The sequence below is a fragment of the Phalaenopsis equestris genome, unplaced genomic scaffold (assembly GCF_001263595.1).
Source record: "Phalaenopsis equestris unplaced genomic scaffold, ASM126359v1 Scaffold000272, whole genome shotgun sequence".
Lineage (NCBI taxonomy): Eukaryota > Viridiplantae > Streptophyta > Magnoliopsida > Asparagales > Orchidaceae > Phalaenopsis > Phalaenopsis equestris.
Window position 1 is genome coordinate 371,399 of NW_018164714.1, and position 23,992 is coordinate 395,390.

Here is a 23,992-nt window from a genome sequence, read left to right on the forward strand (position 1 = left end):
TGTAGCTCTCGAAGAGAACATCTCCCCACAACAACTTCATTAGACTTTGCACCTCTTCTAGCCAACCAGTGTGCAGGCTTGTTCCATTCCCTGTAAACAAAACTCCAAATAAAATTAAGGTTAGCAGTAATTTTAACTATCTTACAAATACATACAACCAAATTCTATGTAGCTGCCTTTCTCCCTTGAAGATATTCTAGTAACTGAACTGAGTCCACCTCAACCTATAAATTTTGTCAATGAGCACAAGCAACAATATTAACAGCTAACCAAATAACCTATATTTCAGCCTCAGAGGACTTTCAGTCACACATGGGAAAGCAAAGTAAAGCAAACAACTTCCATTACAATCCCTGAAAATACCCCTAGTACTAGCATGACTTCCACCCCAGCTGCCATCAGTGTTTACTTTAACCACATTTTTAAAAGGTTTATACCAGAAAATCATTTTGGGTTGTCTTCTCCCCCTATCAACTAAAAGCATTTTCCTTAGCATTAAAAAAGGAAATACCGCTAAAAAAGAAGGTTTTAAAAGAGCAAAATTTAATCTTATGAACATATGTCGAAATTTTAGCTATCACAATTTGCTCTCTAATGTTACCACCCACATGCTTATTTGAATTCCTTGCCATCCACAAGAACCACATAGTGATAAAAGATAATATTGCTAAAAAATGGTTTTGCTTGCCCTCCAGATTCCAGGATAAGCAACAATCATCCCCCCAAGCAGAAGAAACAAAGATATGAAACAATACTCCCAGCCTCCATATATTTAATGCAAAAGGACATCTAAAATAAATATGAATAGCATTTTTCTCCTCCCTCCTGCAAAGTAAACATTGTGAAGCAAACCTCAAATCCTTTAAGTTTTAAAATATCATCATAAGGTAGTAAATTTCAAAAATGCCTCCACAAAAAGAAAGACATAGAAGGAGTGAGTGCCTTCCCCCAAATGAGCTTTCCTCATCTAACCACATTATGATGATGAAAATCCTCATATATAGCCATGGCAGTATGTGCATCAGTCGACAACTTTAGGATACATGTATCCTTATATATATATATATATATATAGTATACATATGTATATGTATGTATATATATGTATGTATATATTTAATGTATGCAACATACACACGTGTGCCCACACACATAAGAACACCAAACTTAGCATAATTAAACTAAGCCGAAGAGATAAGTAATTCCAACCTAAGATATAACTAATTTAAAATTTAACTTAAACTTCACTAACTCAAAGGCTCAACCAAGGCTAAACATACTTAAGCCTAAGCCTCCTAATAACATAACTTAAGCCTCACCCAAGCATCTTTGAATCTACCTAAGAGCACTTTTTGTGTGCTATATTGCTGAAATCTAAGTAGCCATCTCCTTCTTATCTAAAGCTCAAGCACACCATTGAAGGATCATATGTGCAATCAGAGTGAATTCATCAGATAAGCTAACTAAACCAACTAACCCAGTACTCAGGACCACTGGGCTGACCAAAATTGAGCCCTCATTGAGCCAAGTAGCTTTTAGATCAACTGCTTGAACTGACTAGTACAACCTTCTGACTAATTCACTATGTCTCCCTTAGTGAGGGAGAAGCCCGCTTGAGCTACCCCTGACCACCCTTATGCTCCGTCGAAAGGGATTTGATAGGACTAGGAATTTTGAATCTCTCATAAGAGCTTGGGGTTTCCCAATTATAATGGGCAATTGAATCCACACACTTAGGCAAACTCACCGAGATTTTCTTCTCCTCTTTAAGCTTTCCAATGCATCTACAAAGCAAACCAACCATTCCGGTACTAGGCATTAGTCGCCAAATTAACCTGTGCATCTTCGAGCTCACCATCTGAAGCAAACTTGGTTGTCATCTCCTCCTCATGCTTCATGTTTAACCAATTCTTTCAGCCTTATCTTTTCTGCAGGTGTCCTTCTCATCACCCCCTTGTATTTTCAGCTTTGGAACATAAAGTTTCCCCCTAGGTCTATGGACAAAACGAGTAGGTTAGAACCTTCTCCATAGGTCTCTGATCCTTTTGGATCAAGAAAATCCAAGGATTGATTCTTTGATTGCTCATATTAGTCTATGAGTGTGGATGATGTTTGTGCTCTGCCAGACGAAAAAGGCGAAATCATTGTTGCTCATTTTCTCTATTTAGAATGGACAATAGTGATGGCATTATTTTGTTAAATGGCACACCCGTAGGTCCAAATCCCTTAACCACGGAGCCACTAGACATGGAAGGCGTACGAGTGATGCGGAATAAGGTGATTAGGGAAAGCACACTAGTGACGTGGTACTTAATTAATCACATAAACTTTAAAAAATCATAACAAATGAAAAAACTATAAAAAATAAAAAATACAAAAAACATTGAAAATGCTCATATAACAAAGCAATACTTAGGAAATAAAATGCCTTAAAATTGGATGAGTAGTTCAAGTTTAATTTCAAAATTACCTAAAACATAAAAAAGGGAAATAAAATGCCTTAAAATTGGATGAGTAGTTCAGGTTTAATTTCAAAATTACCTAAAACATAAAAAAAAAAACAACTTACACTTAAATTAATTACCAAATCATATCCAATTTCCTTGAGATGATTTCTCATGTTCCTGGGGACCTCTGAGATTTTTCTTGAAATTTTCTCAAGCCTAATTTAAGTTTTTCCCTAATTTCGCCCCAAACGACCTAATTAACCTAAACTTTGGATTAATTAATAAATTCAATCCTTAAATTCACTTTAAACCACTAATTTTTGTATTTAAATGGCCATTAGGCTAAGATTATAATTAGTTCAATTTGGGTTTAATTGGGCTTTAGGTGTTTTAATTCCTACAATCGATCTAATAACCCTAATTAAATTAATTAATAAATTAAAATCTTAATTAAACTTTAAAATTTTAAAATCTTAAAATCCTTAAAATACACCTTCACAAACCCTAATAAATTGAACTAATGATAATCTTAACATAATGAACTTTTAAATACAAAATACGAAAATCGTAATAGGCAATGGCTACCAAAGTCATAGTTACATATAAAAGACATAGATGGTGGCTACAATATGTTTAGCTGGTTATAATTGGTGCTTAAAACAACCATAATTGGTTGTCATAATTGCTTGTGTTAGTTGACAATGGTTGGTGGTTACTCATCTGCACTTCTTTTCATGAGTTATAAATTAATTATTTTGCTCACTCTTCTCTTTTTCTCCCCAATTTCAAGTGAAGAATGGAGGGCCTATTTATAATTTTTGAGAGTATTATAGTAAATTTAGCTAAAATCTCAAAAAACTTCATAAGATGATCCACATTGATTTCCTTAATCATATTATATTTTTTAATATTTAGGTGTTTTAATGATCTAAAAATTAGATGTTCTTAGGCCGTTGGATTCCTCTCGTCAAGTTTCTTGAGATGACTATAAGTGTGCTAAAATTGAAGATTAGTTAGCATTTCACTTGATGCACCAAAGCCTTCAACAAGACTTTAAGTGTTTGATCTAGGCTTATTTGGACTCGAATTGGATCGCCTTCAACGTCACGAGGGTTAGATTGTTGAGATGCTCAATTTAAATATAAATTTCTTGAAATCAGAGCTTAGAAAATCTTGAATTTGAATTTAAAAGATCTTTTACCAAAATGCATTGAGATTCATGTATTTTCATATAAATTTCTTGATGACATATCATGTACTAACTCTAAGGATCTATAGGTAGAAATTTGGTTCTCAGGACTAATTGATGTATGAGTCTTCCTTCCAAATTGACAATTCATATATAAATGATCCTTGCAGTAGTCTAACTTAGCCAATCCTACTACCAAATCATACCAAGATAGTTTGTTAATAAATAAACAAATGAATAAAATTATCAAATTTCAAAAACATATTTATTCATCAAGACAAATAGCAAATAAGCTACTGAATTCAAGTAAATAATTGTTGCAAAAATGTTAACTATATGCTTGAAAAAAATACTTCACAATTTAGCATAGTCAAATATCATGGAGATGATCATTGAATATCAAACACTGCCACACATAATTGGTTGATGCTAATTATGTTGTGGTTTAAACCTTAGAACTTGTAGAACCCTTTTAATGGCAAATGAGACATCATATGGCATCAAATCCTATTATTTTTATTATTATTTTGCATTTGATCCACTAAAAGAATGAATGGGGTGAAGGGACTATGTAGGAGGGGAATAAAAAATTTTGTGCATACATGAGCTTAGGTAACTGAGCACATAATTGTGATCTAAATTAAAATGTTAGATAAAGTTACTATAAATATGTTATCATAATGAATGTTGTTGATTTATATAATAATTAAAATCATTAACAAAAAATAAGCAACATGAATAGCCAATTAAATAAGCAATAAATTTGATCAGATTTAGCTGCAAGTTGCATCCACACCTAATATTGATTTTAATTCCCATGATTTTTTCCTCAGTGAAAGCATTCAAAATGCTTAATTTTCAAGCTATATTATGCGCCTAATGGTGGAGTTATATAATAAGAAGTCAATGCCAAAATTGAGTCAATGAAAGCCCGACGAAGAGCCCGAGCCAAAGTTTCTAAATTTTTGCAAAATAGATACAAATATATACCAACTTATCCAATAAATAGGGGTTCAAAAAATGTGTCAATTTACCAAATTTGAATTTTAAGGAAAAAACTGAAGCCTAATTTTTGGAAATATGTAGTTAATGAATGATAGGGCCATATCTAATATTTAAAAAATGATCTTACTCTACAAATATAACAAAAGAATATTTCATACGTTAGTAAGAACAACAAGCCTTTATCCCATTAAGTGGGGCCGGTACATGAATATTTTTTCTCCATTGTACATGAATATTTTTTCTCCATTGTGTCCTATTAAGTGTCATATTTTCATTTAATTCTAATAAATTAAGATTATTTTTTATACAACATGCCATAAGTCTTTATAGGTGTACCTCTACCTTTCTTAGCATAAGTCGAATCTAAAGTATCTACTCTCCTAACCAGATCATCAGATGGTCGATGTTTAATGTGACCAAACCCTAAGACGACTCTCTAATATTGTATGTCGTTAAAGCTACACCAACCCTTTCACAAATACATTCGTTTCACATTTGTCTCTAAGTGTCAAGCCAACCATCCACTTAAGCACTTAACTTAGTTTTATGCTTCTCTTCTAAAGAACAACAAAACAGATTTTACAGCTGACAATATTAAGTGTTATGTCCACATAGAAGATAGAAAAAAAAAAAAAATGAAAGATCATGTGTCTTACCTTTATCAGTTCATTCATTTGATTTAGTAACTTATATTCATTCTTTAATGAACAATTAACAACACATCAAACACTTCTGTAACTATGGCTGAAGTCATGGAGCATTAAAATCAGATGAAGGCATCCAACATTGCAGAAACCCCTGTAAGCCTGCCCTCTACGTTCTGCGGCTGAGGTAGGTTAACATCATCTAGGGAGCTCCAGTATTGGGGTAGCATGATATTTACAGAAGAAGGCAAGATACTACGAGCTGTTTCACCATGGTGAAATTGATTTCCTGCATCATTCTCTTCCCCTACATGAGAAGAAGAAGACAGGTAAAAAAACTAGCTACTGATAATTTCATTTCAACACGGCGGCAAGAGCTTACTCGATCTTTTCAACCTTTTGTCTGAATTAGCATCAGCTAAACATTGTTACCTGAAAAAGTTGTCAATGCTCTTTTCAGCAGTTTCTAAAGCATTTAATAAAATTTTTCTTGCACCTGCATACTGCTGGCTTCTCGTAGCAAGTTCGTAGCAGTATCGACTGACACGATTCAGATAAATGGATTCAGGCTCCATATGGCCCTGCTGAGAAGTCCCATTTTGCCCAGAACTATATATCCGTTTCCTCGCTTCTTTGGTCCATCTTTTCACAATATATTTATCTGGTAACCTAGCAATGTTCTTCAAACTAAATGCTCTTAAAGCATGGGAACACAAAATCCCCATTGATTGAAACTTCTTACAAGAGCACTCAACCTCCATGGATAATGTGTCAAGATTCACAATCCATTCCTTTAGACCCTCATCATCATGCATCTTCATTTTGAATTGGTACAAGGTGCCTCCACATGGAAACTCTTTAAAAAGGAGTCCACCACCAACCCCATCAAGAAACTCCCTCTCAAATAACTTGTACATTTTGTGTGTATAAACTTGTGCAGCATGCCTCAAAAAAGGACTTTGCTTTATTGCACGCGGGGGCATGCTTTGATTGCAATTGAAATCTTCGTTAGCTTCGTTTTGGCGCCAACCATGCAGCAACTTCTCAATTTGAAGGAAACATTTTGTGAGAGAGCTCGTGTTAGGTACAACATTCAATACATTGTTATTGATCCCGGTCCGCTGCGTCGATTTGATTCCCAAATCAAAGACATCTTTATTGAATGCATTAGACCATTTTCGACGGCTTTCGTACAAGTATTTGAGCCATTCATGGCTTTCGAGGTTTCCTTTAACCAGCATGTTCCGCCATGTTTCTTCAAATTCAATCTCTGAATCACATTCTTGCATACATTTATTAAAAAGGCCCTTGAGTTCTTTGTCAGAATTAAAATTATGCACGCGAGAAGGCACATTTTTTGAGATGTGCCACCCGCAAAAATGATGATGTGTTGTAGAAAATACCATCTCTGTCGCCTTATCCATTGCTTCATCTTGATTTGTAAATATTGTGATAGGTAGCTTGTCACTCATTGACTTCAAAAATGCACTAAAAAGCCACACAAAGGATTCTGTCATCTCATCCATTAAAAAAGCAGCCCCAAACATGATGGTCTGCCCATGGTTATTAATCCCTAGAAATGGTGAGCATATGTACTTATTCAATCTGTGAGTTGTGTCGAAGATCAGAACATCACCAAAACAGTCATAATCTATTCTAGACCTACCATCTCTCCAAAAAAAGTTAGTTAGCTTACCCTCTTTATCAAGTTGTATATCCCAAAAAAACATGGCATCTTGTGCAGCTCTTTCCTTAAATAGATTTACCAAGCTTTGTGAGTCTCCAGGCTCAATCTCCATCAACCTTCGAGAGTTTATAAGCTCCTGCCCTTCCTTCCTCGAAAGCTTAACATTTTCGATACGGATACCTTCGTCAAAAAGATAAGCACTTACTTTTGTTGTCTTTATTCCAGCATCCAGCAAAGTTCTGAACACACTACTCATCTTTGCAGATGTAACTGAACGTGCCGATCTCAGCAAATGTCTTTCTTCAGGCTTAGCCAGTTCATGATTATGCTCCGCAACCAAACGAGAGACTCTCCACTTTCCATTCTCATCAACCTCGAATTTAACCATGGCCTTGCACCCAGTCCTACTCTCAAGTTTACTGTGAGTAGCTTCAGGCTCATCTTCCTTGAAACCAGCCTTTGAGCAAAGGAATTCCTTTGCTTTGATATTTTTTGTTCCCAGAAAGTAAGCATTCTTTCCCTTTCGAACGCTGAATCCAACATAATGAGCATAATCACAATAAATCTTATAAGCTTCCTTTTCACCATCAACAATCTGTCCTAATAGATCCTTCTTCCCTTCCTCAAGGCGCAGAAACTCCTCACAAGTTAGCACTTCAGTTTCACTGCCCTTTTCTAGATCAATGTCTGACCTTCCAGCAGCAGGGATGATTGAATTCTCCAATCCTGGGCTTGATCCAGACTGCTCAGAACCATCCATTTTACACTGAATCAGACCTGCTTCATTAATTCTGCCAGGCCTTCGAATTGGATCTGCCAAGTCAAAATGCCAACATGGAGCATCACAAGTCAGCATTCATAGTTGTAGATATAAATATGCACGAAATTTGATGTCGCAAATTTGACTCCATCGAGTAGATTTTGAGCTCTATCATGAAGGTAAAATCCATTCTGAGATGACATCAAGATTGACTTGACATGAATATACAAATATTCTTTGCATAATTCAAACTTTAGATCTCAGCTTTGGATGTAATGGGAAATACAACTGTGTTAGATGCCCAGGGTTTGCTAGAAATAAATATACATATAAAACATTTGATGCATATAATATGATATGTTATAAAACTTTAATCCAAGTCGATTCAAAGCTGATTAATTTCAATTATATCTAGTTAAACATTAATCAATTTCAATTTAGGGTGTTCCAGCCTGGACGGAACACTCTGAGTGTTCCAGCTCGATGGAGAAGAATCGATGCTGAACACTAGCTTCCAGCCTTTCACATTATTCTCCATCTCTAGCAGCTGTAATAGAGAGAGGCAAACTGCTAGTAACCTAGAACGAGAATAGGCACGTGAAGAGCTATCTCGACCACGGAATTCCTGACCAACAACAGAAGATGACGAAAATCATGATAAAATGAATGGAGTTCGGGAGGATCTGGGTGGGAATGACTTCATAATAGCTAAAGATGGCCTCCAACTCATGACAGAGAGGCAACCTCAAGCCGAAGCAGACTTTGTCTTTGTAAAAGATGAGGCCGGGGCCATGTGGAGTGGTCGCTCGGTTGCGCTCTCCGGCGAACCAAAGCCTGATGGAGGAATCATAGGCGCAGACATCCTGCAACCGGTCCACTTCCCCTTGGGTTGTCGTCGATCGTTCGGTCGTGACGATTGACCCAAAAGCTTTTAGAGAGTATTTTGGAGCCATTGAAATATACACAAAGAATAGAAAATTGAGAGAACGAGGAAAAGCGAAGAGAAAAAGTTAGTAAAATCGTAGCATCAATCGAAACCCTTATCTGTAAATATAAGTTAACACAAAAAAGTGGAACTGTCACACATATGTAAAAAAGGAATCGTACAATAATTTCAAAAATAAACTGACAAAAAAATCACGTCAACATAGGATTCGAGAAAAAAAAAAATTTTTTTCTTGCAAAAGGAGACATTACAAACAACGCTCGATAATTAGTTTGTGAGGAAATATTTTACCAGGTGATCATCTGCCACTTCAGCTAAGACAAGTTCTTTCCAAAGCAGCCTTCAATATACAACTTCTCCCCTAAACTTAAACCTGTTCACCCGATCCCCCTCAGCTTGAGCCCATTGTATGAGGGAACTATTATGGACTTCTGACAGTTCCTGGCGAAGAAAGACATCTCCTCCTCCATCCTCTCCATTCTTTCCACACGGGCTAACAGCTCATGCATCTCCTCCTCTCATTGAATCCCAGCCGACTGAGCGAAGGAGTTCTTGATCTCGTCCAGGTTGCGAGCCAGCGATTTGAGAGATGTCTTACGTCCATTAGTTGCTTCCCCACAAATCACGCATGGATTGCCCAGGGGGTCAATCCCTCCATCCTCAGTCAAGGGTCAGATGCTCTTTGTCAGCGCTTGTGCAGCCGCCACTGGTGCTGCGGTCAGATTCTCACCGACGTGTGTCGGAGGCTAGTCATCACCCAGGTTCAACAAGCCAGCTGCATCAAAAGACGACATAAATAAAGAAGGCCCAAAAAAAAAAGAAAAAAATTAAAACCTAACAAGAAAAACTGAGATTCCTCATACCAAGGAGTAGGTCTCACTCAAACGATGTAAGCGAGTGACGACAGAGCACACGTAGCCTGCATCCCAGACGGCGACAAAGCACCAACAACTTCTTGAATCCAAGGTAGCGGTAGAGCACTAACACTCTATTCAGTCGGTAGGTCTCGTGCTGCAGTAGAAGGTTGAGCCAAAGAATCGATGTCCAGGCTAGTCGCTCAAACTTTTCTTTGCTGAGGACCGAGGAACGAATCAGACGACCTCAAATGATCCACAGGTGAGACTGCTTTTCTCTTCTTGGCTGCTGTTTTCTTCTTCTTTTCAATTTCCAAGCAGTACCGCTCCTCTAGTTTCCCAAAAGGTGGGGGGGGGGGGGGATCAATCAAAAGATTCAACATGTTCTCCATGACAGTGCTTGACAGCCGGCTGATTCAGATGAGAAGAGATGCATCAAATATGAAATGCCAAAGAGTTCCATCATGCCCTAAATACAAGATCCAATCAATAGAGTTCAATTATTAAACCATTCATTAAAAAATAAATGCTATCTACTTTTTACACTAAATTATCTCATTCTTATCGTAGCGTCTCTTTCAAGAAGTAAGAGAATCAATAAAAAAAAATATGTTTATAAAAAATATGTAAGCATTAATTATGAGGAGATCTAACAATCCAAAAAAAAAGAACATAACAAAGGAGGGCCGACCGACTAAAGACTAGAGACCCACTTATCCGATCGGATGCAGCCGTCTGGGGCCAGAGAAAACAAAAACAAAGCTAATCTAGTCACTGAGGCAGCAGAATCTGAGCCGTTTGGTTAGAAACGAGATAAAGAGATATTCAAGCCAACAACTGCAAGAAAGCCGATCGAAGGCGACAATCTACCTTCCGATAAATCCTTTCTGAAAAAAAATGCAAACCCACAATATCACCAATCTTCCCACCAACGCTCCTGAGGCACCACATTAGGGATCAATAATTAACAATAGAATAAAAAGTTATATAGCTATCCCTTAGGCCCTCCTCATTGAATAGCGAACTACCTATCGGGTTACAGTGATTCACACTCTGCTCGATAGTCTAATGTTGCTCAACCGACAAGAGTTCTTCACCGAGAATCAAGAGTCGACAGCTAGACTATATCAGTCGACTGACAATGCCGACCAAGTCTAGTTGACCAAACCAATCATGTCGATCCAAAGCCAATGGAGCTTATTCAACCTGCGACACTGACTAAACCCATCCGATCAAATAGGCCTTGTCAAGCAGAAGCCATACGAGCTCAGTCGAATGAGTCAAATTGCATCCGAGCAATAGGCTCATACTTGTAAAATACTTAAAATATCATGTACAACCCTCATTAAAAGAAGTGCAAAAATGTAACATCACCATATTGTACTCCTCTCTATATAAATAGGGAAATCATTTTATGAGAATGGCATGATAGACATGACGTATTACTATTCGCTCTTCTCTCTGTCTCTCTCCTGACTTATGGTCTATTCCTTTGGAGTGATTCACGGACAAATCAGGGTTAAACATCCTAAAAAGTACAGTGAGCATGAATCATGTCACATACAAAAAGTAGAGCAGCTCAAAGAGAAGAAACTCACAATAAAGCTACCAGTAATATGGAGTGCATAAGAGAGTTCGTGAACAACAGATCCAGAAGCTGAAGGATCAAGCATTGGATTCAATCAGAGATGCATTGACTCGAGGAAAAGAGCAGTGTCCCCGAGAGAAAGGATCGACACCCAATGGCCAAAGAGCCCCTCTTAACTCTGGAAAAAGAAGAACAATCCCAGTACTTCGCTAGTGTTGGGTCGGCATTGATCGACCAACATCAATTCGGGCATAATGCAGTGCCCTGTCAGCTAAAGAATGCATTCTTTCAGCAAATATCTGAGGTCGTGCCCCTAGAGAGTTTTAAAATCCCGACAATAGAGTCCTATAAGGGTAGGACCGATCTGACTGACCACATGGCCTTGTTAGATTTGACTGTGTGTCTGCTGAGGATCACATACTGTAATGTCATCTTTTCTTTACCATGCTAAGGGAGTCAGCCCTCAGGTTGTTCAATGCATTGTCACTGGAGTGATTGCGTCATTTGTTGACTTTAAACAAAGCCACAAAAGAATTCATAGGCCCTCCTATAAATCTAATAGGGATTGAATGAGAGCATTCACTCGTTCATCACCCACTTCTAGAAGATGTTGGAAGTGCAGGACCTGAAATCCGCAGCAGCTCATGTTTCCTTAGCTCAAGGGCTGAATGAAGGACCATTATGATACGCACTAGGCTTGCAGTGATCGAAGATGATCAAATCGTTGGAACTAGCCAACAACCACATATCGACAGAAGGATACAATTCCTCCCCAACATCATTCAAAATAGAGCGAACTAAGTGCGCACCACAAAAGAGAGCCGACCAAGCAGAATGTCGGAAGCTGAGACACAATCCTCGTTGCTCGGCTTGAACTCTCCTTGAAGACTGATGAAGGCACTGAGATTACCAAGTGACCGATAGAGTGTACTACCGAGGGATTCAAGTCCAACAACCTAACCAGTGCCAGACTTAACAATGAGAATGTGTTATCATTCCCTTGTATTTTATTGTGAAGTTCATAAAAATATTTAAGTAAAATTTTTTGAATTATGCGCACAATCCTAGGTCCAACCAACACCCGGGGAACTAGAATCAATCCGTCAATAGTGGTTTCACTCGAGCGACAAAATCGATAGCAACATAAGCCGTCCGATCAACAAAGATTTTCCAAAACTAATAACAACACATGACATCTAATTGACCAATATTTTCAAAATCGATAACGATGCACTACGTCAAATTGATAAAGAATTTTTAAAACCGAAAATGAAGGATAAACGTGAGATCGAAAGTTGACCGATAGCGATGATTAACGTCCGATCGACAAAATACACAAGAACTGACACACAATGCTCATGCATCATAAAATCCTATGTTTTCAAGCTCAAAGTGGGTAAAGCTTTTGCAGTAATTTCCTAACCATTAATGACAAGATCTACAGTGGGTAGCATAAGAATCACCCCAGTAGAAAGTCTTGAGGGTTACCCCCATGAAGGCCGCGATAAATCCACTTAATACGTCTGGCGTAAGATGCAATTAAGGCGGCAACCTAACCAAGGAACAAAAACCCGGGAAGCATAAGTCTTGAGCCAGACAATAACTTAGCTAAATTGACTGAAGACATTCTTAAAAAAATTGATCCATCAATCATCACAAGCATTTATCACAGGGAAACTAAAATATATGGTAAAGGTAAATGCGAGAAATGAAGATGAAAATTGATCAAAAGCTTTGTTTTATTTAATGATTGAAAACTTACAAAGAGTCTTCTATGTGTTTCTTTACAAAGAAGCTTCTATGTGTTTCTTTACAAAGAATCTCCTATATGTCTCCTTACAAGTGTTCAAAAAAAAAAAAAAGACTTATTTTAAAGTTACAGGCGAAGCCGAAGACGAGTCAAACATTTAAAGACCCTCCATCCTCTTCATCGCTATCCTACGCTTCCTTGCCCTCCTCCAAGTTCGAAAGTATTCTAGCAAATTTATTCAGATCGACCCACTCATGGGAGAACAACTTCGCCTTTATCATCTGACTGGCAACTAAAGACATTCCTACCCCGAGCCATGCAGCAAGGAGTTCCACTTGTCGAGTGTGGGAAGAAAGTTAAGCGAAAAACTCATTAGATGTCTTCATTATCACCATTTCCTTTTGGGTTGGGTTCTCTCCCTGAGTAGCGGACAACAACTCCGACAGTCTAAGTACTTTGGCTTCAACCATCTTCGCCCAATTTTCCGCCGCCTTCGCCCTATCCTCAGCCTTTTCCAATTTTTACTCAGCCTCCAGCAGGATTGTTGACTGAAATACGAAGCTTCTTAGGCCATCAATTGATAACAGAAGATCATCTAGCCCAAACCTGAGAGACTTTGCTCATGATGATAGAATCGTAGACGCAGGCGTCCTGCAACAAGTCCACTTCCCCTTGGGTTATCATCGATCGTTTGGTCACGACAATGGACCCAAAAGCTTTCGAAGAGTATTTTCGAATCCCCAAAACAGAGCACAAAGAGCAGCTAACAGAGAAAAAGATGAGAAGCGAAGAGAAAAATATAGTAAAAACGTAGCGCCAATTCAACCCCTTACCCTTATATATAGGGTAACACAAAAAGTCGAACCGTGGAACCTTCACATGGGGATAAAAATATAACTGTACTGTAATTTTCAAAACAAGATGACAGGAAAATCACATCAACATAGAATTCGAGAAGGAAAAATGAATTTTACACTTAAAAAAGATATTACAAATAACACTTGAAAACTAATCCGAGAGGAAATATTTTACAAGGTGATCATCTTCCGCTTCAGCTAAGGCAAGTTCTTTCCAAAGTAGCCTCCTATGCAAAACTTCTCCCCCAAACTTAAACTGGTTCATCCAAGCCGCCTCGGCTTGAGCCCGTTGTATGAGGGAACTGTCCCAGATTTCTGACAGTTCCTGGCGAAGAAAGGCCATCTCTTCCAGCCTCTTCATTCTTTCCACACAAGCTAGCAACTCTCGTATCTCCTCACGTTGAATCCTTGCCGACCACGAGGAGTTTGCGATCTCATCCATGCGACAAACCAAAGATTTGGAAGACGTCTGATACCTTCTATTTCCTTTGAATCACTCACTTTCTCTACGATTCCACTCCAAATTTAATTAAAATCTGTAATGAAGAAGATATCTCTCACTTCTCATCTTCTCCTCCAAATCGAAGCAAGCCTCCGCGCGTGGGTTGCCTGAGTAGTCAATCCCTTCCTCATTGTTCGAGAGTCGGCTGCTCAAGGCCAGCACCTAAGAAGCCACCACTAGTGTTGCGGTCGGATTCTCACCGATGTTTGTCAGAAATGAGTCATCACCCAAGTTCAGCAGACCAACTACATCAAAAGATGACATAAATAAAAGAAGACTCAGAAAAAAAGAAAAATAAAAACCTACAATGTAAGACCGAGACTCCACATACCAAAGAGTTCATCACACTTAGATGATGTAATGGGCACGATAACTCACAGGGTGGCGGCAAAGCACAAACAATCTCCTGTGACCTGGGCAGTGGTAAAGCAACAGCAGCTTCTTGTGTCGCGGGCGGCGACAAATCAATCAGTAGATCTTGTGCCACAGAGAAGGTTTTGTCGATGGATCGATTGTCAGGCCTATTGCCCAAACTTTACTCTGCTGAGGACCAAGGAACAAATCAGACGACGCCACATGATCCATTGACACGACTATTTTTTTATTTTTGGGTGTGGTTTTTTTCTTCCTTACACCTTCCAGGCGGTACCGCTCGCTCGATGTCCCAAAAACAACAAGAATCACTTCCTTGCTGAGGTGACCGATTGAAATATTCGACATGTTCTCTATGATAGTGCTTGAAAGCCAACCGATTCAGATGAGAAGAGATGCAAAATAAATATGAAATGTCAACGAGTTCCGTCACACCCTATTTATAAGAACCATTGATGCGAAAATTAAGGAAGTTCAATTATTGAATCATTGATTAAAGAATAAGTCATATCTATTTTTCACATTAAATTTTCTCATTCTTATTGCAACGTTATTTTTAATAAGTAAGAGAATCGGATAATTAAAATATGTACATCGGAAATGTGTCATTACTGATCTTGAAGAGATTTAACGGTCCAGAAGGTAAGGAATACGAGAAAGGAGAGCCTATCAACAGAAGACCAGGATACCCACTTGTTTGATTCGATGCATCTGTCAAAGCCAAAGTTGATCGAATAATGAAGGTGATTGAATCAATGACGTTCGATCAGAAATGAGACAAAGAGATATTCAAGCCAACCACTACAAGAAAGCCGACTAGAGTCAGCAACATACCTTCCGGTAGATCAGATCCAAGGAAAGATGTAGTCCATCATTATTACCAATCATTCCAAGGATGCCCCTGATGCTCCTTATCAAGAATCAATAATTAACAATACAACAAAGAGTCTTATAGTCATCCCTCAGGCTCTCGTTATTGAAGAGCAAGTTACCTATCAGGTTAAGGCTCTGTTTGGGGCTTTGAATAAATAGTTGTGAAGCTGTTGCAGAAGAATTTATTGTTCAAAAAGCTACGGTGATTATTGTAAATTTATTTTAATTTCAAAAGTCAAACCGTAACTTTCTAATAGCCATCATAATTTAACAGGTTAGGCTAAAAAAAAAAACTTTATACCATAAAAATTCCTAGAAAGCAGATTATTCCCCAACAGAGCTGCTATGATGGTTTGAAAAGCAAAGCAGCTAAAAAGCTGTCTCAAACGAATTATAAGACGATTCATACTCTGCTCGATAGTCTAGCATCGTTCTGCAATAGAAGTTCCTCACCAGGGATTGAGAGCTGACATCCAAACTAGATTAGCCGACTGACAACGCCGACCAAATCTAGCTGATTGAACCAATCATGTCGATCTAAAGCCAAGCGAGCTTAGTCAACCCACGATGCTAAGCCCATCGGATCAAATTAGTCTTACCGAGCCGAAGCGAAACGAGCTTAGCCGAATGAAACAAATAGCAACCAAACAATAGTCTCATGCATGTAAAATACCTATATATCTTGTAAAACCCCCATTAAAGCAGGGGCATGAACATAACTCTGTTCCATATAAATAGAAATGTTATTTTATGAGAATGGACACGATCGACACGACGCATTACTACTTATTAGTGTTCACTTGCCTCTTTCTCTTGTGACTTAACGTTCTACTCTCGAGGTGTGATACACAGACAAATCAAAATTCAACCCATAATCAACTTCATCCCAACTACTAATCGCCCAATTTATAATTCTTCATTCTCAATTCATTTCTTATCTTTGCTATAACATAACCTCTATAGTTTTTAGAAAAGGAGATCATGAAAGTTCTTCGTTAAATGTAACTAATCTGTTCATTTCTCTTTTCATATTTGCACATTCAAAAATGATTTTGTTAGTTTTCAATCTTAAAGTTGCGCACTTTTCACTCAGAAAGCTCCTTCCTAACAAGTTATGTTATAGCAAAGATTAAGAAATGAATTGAGAATGAAGAAGCAGAAAGAAAAAAAAATAATGGCAATGCAAAACATGCAACCTTACAACAGAATCCACAACCAGATAAAGAAAGGAGTCTTGACAGGAATCGGAGAGAGCGGAGATTCGCAGGAATCGGATCCGATTGAGGAAGAAGAGAAGAAGAGAGGTAGCGAATGGAGAGTCCTCACCAACTCGGTACTATGAGGTGGTGAAGCGGCTGCACCTTAGAAAACCCTAGATATGGAACCGATTAAACAGGGTGGCATTTTCGTTATTTCGTTAACCCCGATGGGTGGAAGTTTATCCTGCGCGGGCACCACCACGTGACGGGTGAACCTGGCCCTCTTGTAGCCCACGACGGTTTTGACGCTCTTTGGCGCTGCATTGGCTGCTCAATTTGTTGAATTATGAATAATAAAATTTTAATGTGTATTTGACACTTATGGTGTAAGGAGCCCAAGACATGTTAAAGAATATTATTGTTCATATTCAACTCATTTATATTTTGAACAAAAAAAATATGTTCGTGTTTGACTCATTTGTTTAACGAGTCGAACACGAGCTATTCGCGAACAAAGAGTCATTTTGACAACTTTAGTGACACAACCGTAAAATGTTAAGGGTTTGAGCGAGATTTAAATCTTATTATTTATATTAAAATATCATTTAAATATAATTTAATATATTTTTATTCTACTTTTATTAATAATTTGAATTGATTATAAATCTTTGTATATATATCGAGCCAAAACGGACCGAACACGAACGAACAAATCCTTGTTCGTGTTTAGCTCATTTATATATCGAGCGCAAAAAAAAAAAATGTTCTTATTTGACTCGTTAACTTAGCGAACGAATCAAACATAAGCTTCTTAACAAGCCGAACACGGGTTGTTAGAGAAAAAATGAGCCGTTTTGACAGCCCTATTTGACAATATTGACATATTGTTAGTTTTTATTTTAAAAAAAATCAATCAACTTATTCTTTAAATTACTAGGCATAACTTTTAGGTGTTCAAATAATTTTTAAATAGTAATCATCATTAATAATCATTGTAACCTATTGTCATCCATCACACCACTGTTAGTAGTTACCACCAACTTTCACTACTCAATGGTGCCCACCTTCATCGTCTATTATTGATCGCCTCTGCTTACCACGACCTCCTAGCCACCATATTTTATTTCAAATCAAAATATAAAATAAAAATAGAAATAAAAGTTATTCCAAATGGCCTATTAATGTTAAAAATTGATTTAATCATACTTTAAGCCTCAAAATTTTCTTGAATGTTGACATTAAATAGTTGCACATACAACAAATGTCATGAGTGAAATATCAATCTATCATTATACTTGCAAGATCTAAAATTAATGTTAGGCAATGCCAAAACCTTGTTAATAATAACAATTAGGAAACAAGAAAAAGATATTTAGGAAAATTTAATTTAGAGAGAGAATCCAAGATTTTGATAGATTTTCATAAGAGAATAAGAACCACTCGATTGAATCAATCCTTCTCCCTCCCTCACTCCCTCTCTTTATCTTTTTCTATTTATAAGTTAAAGTTGAGGCAAAACTCAATAAGAAGTGCTACATTTAAGTAACAAAAACATAATCACATAACAAAGCTTGACAAATGCTTGCTATAAAATGTTCATATCAAGCCTGTAGCTAATGAATTGGGTGATCTATGCACATAACTTTGAAGTTTCCAATTACAAAGGTTTGGATTCCCTAAAAAAGGGTTTAAATCTTTGATGGAAATGCTTAGAGCTTACAAAATTAATAACTATTGAGAGAATTATTGAGCTTTAGCTTACTATAGAATTTAAAAAGGGTTTAAATCTTTGATGGAAATGCTTAGAGCTTGAGAGAATTATTTAGCTTCAACTTATTATAGAATTTAAGAGAATTCAAATGAGCAACTTAATAGAAATGCTTCTTTTTCTTTTTAGTCTCCATGATATTACATGAAGTAAAGTCTCCTTTAATATTAAACAAGAATTAAATGATATGAAAGATATCTTTTTAAATAGATTTACTCCTACTAAAATAAGTCATTTTAGTGATAATGCAAACTTCTTACTTTATGACTTGATTTATCAATAATCAATCTTTAGAAATGTTATCATTAACCTAATCATCAAATCAATACTAGAAAAAGCAATGTCATCACTTGAAGTTGAGTTTGAAAACTTATTGACAGCTTCTAGTCATGCTTTTACATTCTAATCATTTATTGTAAGTGAAAAAAAAATCTTTAGGAAAATTTAATTTTAATTCTTATTATCATTTTCTTATGAAATTATCTTTCTAAAATAATGAAATAATCTTTTTATCTCTAATTTTTTTACATATGAATTTATTAATTATTTTATTTTTCTTAGATGATAACCATTCATTGAATTGTTTTTTAGTTATTTAACTGAAATAGCTTCATGAGCTACTTGATAAGTCTCACTTTAAATCTTTGTTTTATGGAGTGTAATTTAATGACATGGCACCTTAAATTACCATATTGATGTTGCCTTGTATATGATATCATGATGTTCTTATTTATATAACTCCTTACCATGAATAGACTTTTAATTCTTCATTTATCATTTAACACTCTATAACTTCACTTACTCTTTGACTGCCACTTTTTATTTATGACCCTTGATATCATTTTTGGTCAACATTTCTCTTATGGCCACTCTTCTATATTGACCTAAGTTTTTTATTAGTGTCCTTAGGTGGCTGGTCTTAGCTTAACCTAAGTGGCTTTGGGCTGGGTGGTCTCGTTAGAGGTGTGCATTATTTGGTTCAAACCTAAAAACGAATCGAACCGAGTCAATTTGATTGATTTAGTTTGGTTTAAAAAAAAATTTGGTTTTGATTTTAAAAGTATTAAATTTTGGTTTTCAGTTTACAATTTGGTTTTACTTCTTATTAAACCGAAAGAACCGAAAACTAAATTTTCTAGGTAAATCTTCCTTGAGATGCGTAGAAATAAATTTTTTAGTGATCAAAATAATATAATCCTCACTTAGTATGTTTTATTTTCTGCCATTATCATAATATTCTTATACCTTTAAACTTTATTTTATTTATATAAAACCAAACCATTTAAACCAAATTAAACTTTGATTTGACAGGTTCGGTTTTACTAAAATTTTGTTTGATTAAGTAATTTGAATTTTGGATAAGGGTTGAAGTCAGTTTGCCCAATTTGAAATTTGAACCATTCGAACCGATCGATTACTCACCCCTAGGTCTAGTTGGTTGGCTTGGGTTTAGGAAGCTGATCATGGTGCAGTTCCAACTTAACAGTCCCAATTGAGCTTTACTAGTCCCTTAGGAGTTTAGTAGTTAGGTTACTTTGGAACTTAGGAACTTAATTTTGGTAATGGGTATGATTTGATTTAATCCATGGATGACATAATGGGGTTTGACTTTAGCTTAAATTAAAATTAAAGATAAAAATTAAATTTAAACATTATTTAATAAAACCTAAATTTAAATTTAAATTGGACTAAGTATGATGTGGCCTGCAAAGCATCTTGTGAAACTCCAAATATTTAAAAGGATGTATAGAAATGATTTAAAGTAAATGAGGGGTGTTTGGAGAAGATTAGATATGGTGAAATAGTGAGAATGTTTATTAATCAAATCAGGATAGACAAATTTTGTTCCCAAAAATAAAAAGAATTTAAAAAATTCCACTTAAAATGATTGAAAATATTCCAAAGTTTATATCAAGAATTTTTATGATTTTAAATTTTTGTTGATATTTTTTTACAATTAAATAAGAGAAGTAGAACTAAGGAGTTGCAAAAAAAGAAAACCATGATTTCATTTTTAAACCGCAAACACAAAGAAAAGGGATAAAATTTATATGAAAACTAATCTAAAATTGATGTAGATTAATTATAAAATTTTTGGTATTTTTCTAAGTGAACTAAATCCCCCAAATGAACCCAAAAACCTATTTGGGCAGGCTTAGACAAAATTTAGGCCAACACATGCAAAGGGTAATATGTTAAGATTTTGGTGGGCTACATATGAATGAAAAATAAGACAAAGTAACTCAAAAGATTCTTTAACCGCTGATCAACACTTAATGCGCTAACTCCCATCAGGTTAGGGAGTTGATGTCGTGTGCAAATAAGTTCGAGTACCACCTGCCTTAAGGAGACACTGCACCAATGGGGGATTCAAACCCGGGACCTGAGGAGGACTTACGACCTTCAAAGAGGTTGCTATTCCAAGAGACCACGAAACGCACGCGCACGCGCGTGCGCGCGCTCACACACATACACATATATATGATCACCAAACCATTCCTATTGAGTAAGCCACCATGCCCTTCCACAATTTGAGCTTTCCTCTCAAATTGTAAGAATAATTTTCAAAACATAACACATTTCATTCTACACAACACATTTAAATAGAATTTACATCACACACAAAATCACATAACTCCTCAGTACCCCACTATTTTGGTAATAGCCCACTTCTGCTACTCATCCTCTCTCTCCACTCACTTACATGGCCATAGACACATTTCACCACTATTATGGCTGACCATAAGGGTTTGGCCACACATGATTAGTTTACAAATCAACCCACCACACTTGGGCTCACACAAACTAACCTGTACACATGTAGATTACATAAATTGCAAAATATATATAAATAAATACAAGATAACATAAATATAAATAACAATACATGAATTAAACTTTAAATTCTTTTCATTTGGCTCATAGTAATTGGTCCACCTAAATACGAAGCATTTCCTAGATTGTGCTATGGTAGTGGGTGCCAACCCAGTGCTTGTGGACCCTACCTTGGGTTCTCCTCATAGCTTATGGGCTCACCTTTAAGTCAACATGATGTTCCACATCATTTCCACTAGACATCAAAGAACACTTCTTAAAAGAGAATATAATGGGGGTACTCCTCTAAAAGGTCTCGTGCAAACTATAAAAGCTCCTTAGTGGTCATCCAAGTATCCTCACTAGGTTGCTTGTACTTAAATCTAACAAGGTACTTTTGCTCAGCTCCTCTACTTGTTGGTAACTCTGCAGTAATAATGTGATCTAACTCAAATAAAGTAGGTTGAATGGGTACCTACACTTGATTATAATCTTCTCCTACAAAAGCATTAGCTCTCAAATTTTGAGGTTGGATAACTCCTTTATATGAACTCAAATCTTCCACATTAAAAATAGAACCAATAAACATGTTAAAGGGCAATTCAAGAACATAAGCATTGCCACCAATTTTCGTAATAACCTTAAATGGTCCATGTGCTCTCAATTATAGTATCTAATATCTAGTAGAGGGAAATTTCTTTGGCGAATGTATAGTAACACATACTCTCCTACCTAAAAATTCTTCAAAATTTTATTTTTATTTATTTGTTTATCATATTTAGCATTTTATTGCATTAATTTCTTCTTAATGTCATCATCTAGCCTCTAAAAATCACATGCAAATGAAAAAGCAAAATTAGAAATGCATGCAGTGGTGTACTAGTCAGATCAATAGGTTGCTTAAGATTACTGCCATAGCCTATCTCAAAAGAGCTCTTCATAGCAGTTCTATGGTAGTACTAGTGTAGGCAAAGTTTGTAGTAGGTAAGAGTAAATCCCAATATCTTAGGCTTTTGCCAATCAAAATCTTTAATAAGTTACCCACAATTTTATTCATTACCTCTATTTACCCGTCAGTTTGTGGCTAATAAGCTGAATAAAATATATAGTTTCCACGGGTTTTTCATATATAAGATACAAATTTCATATTCCCATAAAAAATTATAGATAAAGGAAGGCCATGAAGTATGATTATTTCTTTAATGAAAATTCCTGTAACATGGGAAGCATCATTTATCTTAATATAAGGTAAGATGTGAGATTATTTAGAGAAGTAGTCAACAATCACAAGTATATCATGTTGTCAAGCACTCTTAGAGAGTCCTAAAATGAATTACATGAATAAATATTCCCAAGGTCTATCAAGAACTAGTAAAGATTAATATCTACCATCTCTTTGTTTAGCAATTTTAGGCTGATGAACTTACACTTGCCAAGAATGAGAAAGCCTCTCATGGATGTACTAGCTTGTAAGATCATAAAAGAGTCATGGAATGTCAAAAGTTTGGATTGCTCTAGACAAATCATATGAAAATTTTGGCATGTTTGGTAGTCATAAATGATGGTTTCAAATCCAGGGACTTCAATTTCAAGGAGTGAAACTTTGATGGCTAACCTTAACGAGGCATTTGCAAGTTTATTCTATACTCTAAGATTATGTTTAAGAACAAAAACAAAGTCTTGAATGTATTCTACCAATTTTTCATGTCTATGATTTAATTTCCTTTAGGTATTGCTAAACTTAAGAGCTTCATGATGTGTGTTAAGAATAAATTCCTTATGCAACAAATAGTATCTCTAGCGTTTGAGTTTGAATGATGGCATATAACTCCTGCTCATAGGCTAAATATCATTGCCTAACATTATTAAAATTCTCACTAAATAAAGATACTGGGTAATTTTATTGACTCAATACTCTTCCTATTCCTACACCTTAAGCATCACATGTTACTTCAAATGTTTTATTAAAATCTAATAATCTTAAGACAGTTGTAGATGTCATAAGAATCTTAATTGAATCCATGGTTTTCTTGGCTTCTAAAGTCCAAAAATAATTATCTCTCTTTAGAATATCTATAATTGGGACCCCAATGAAACTAAATTTCTTAATGACCTTTATATAAAATGTTGCTAAACCATGTAAGCTATGAACATCAGTAAACATTTTTGGTGTGGGCTAATTTAAAATAAATATGATCTTTGTAGGATCAACCCTGAACCCGTCCACATATACAATAAATCCTAAAATATCCCCTCTGACCGGAAAAATAAGCATTCCTTCATATTGAGATAAAATTGTGCTTCTCTAAGTTTCCCAATTACTAATCTTAAGCAGTTCAAGTATGAGTCATTGCTTTGATTAAATATAAGAATGTCATCAAAGCAGATAAAAAAAAATCACTAAATTTTCAAAGAATTGGAGATACCAAAGAAGATATGTGGTATTCAATAAAATTAGGTGTAACTTCTCTCACATAAATAAGGTGTAAAGATGCATGATTTACAAATTTTATAAGAAAAGTGTTGAATCCTACCTGTTCAACACTAATGTCCTTTATAACATTAGAAGAAATCCTAATAAGTTGGAGTTTAGCTTGTTTCTTTTGGCAAGGCTTAGTTTATAAATTTGAACTAATTTTATGTGGAGAAATAGAAAAAAATTTATCTAGAGGGGTGTTTGGTTCTTTTCTCTCTTTATTTTTGAAATCGGTAGCTTGTCTATTACATTATGATGTCC

General features: G+C 36.0%; 1 protein-coding gene across 2 annotated transcripts; it reads right to left on the reverse strand.

The window, feature by feature from the left end:
- Positions 1–5,470: 5,470 nt before the first annotated feature.
- Positions 5,471–16,822, reverse strand: LOC110024753 (protein FAR1-RELATED SEQUENCE 5-like). 2 transcript variants are annotated; one of them, XM_020724898.1, is made up of 4 exons: positions 9,542–9,858; positions 8,970–9,453; positions 5,668–7,785; positions 5,471–5,592 (listed from the first exon to the last, which is right to left on the reverse strand). In XM_020724898.1, exon 3 carries the CDS (start codon positions 7,730–7,732, stop codon positions 5,714–5,716), a length of 2,019 nt encoding a protein of 672 aa, XP_020580557.1. In that variant the 5' UTR covers positions 7,733–7,785; positions 8,970–9,453; positions 9,542–9,858; the 3' UTR covers positions 5,471–5,592; positions 5,668–5,713. The 2 variants fall into 2 exon arrangements, with proteins under 2 accessions (XP_020580557.1, XP_020580558.1); XM_020724899.1 differs by lacking the exons at positions 8,970–9,453; positions 9,542–9,858 and adding an exon at positions 16,671–16,822.
- Between the last annotated feature and the right edge of the window lie 7,170 nt (positions 16,823–23,992).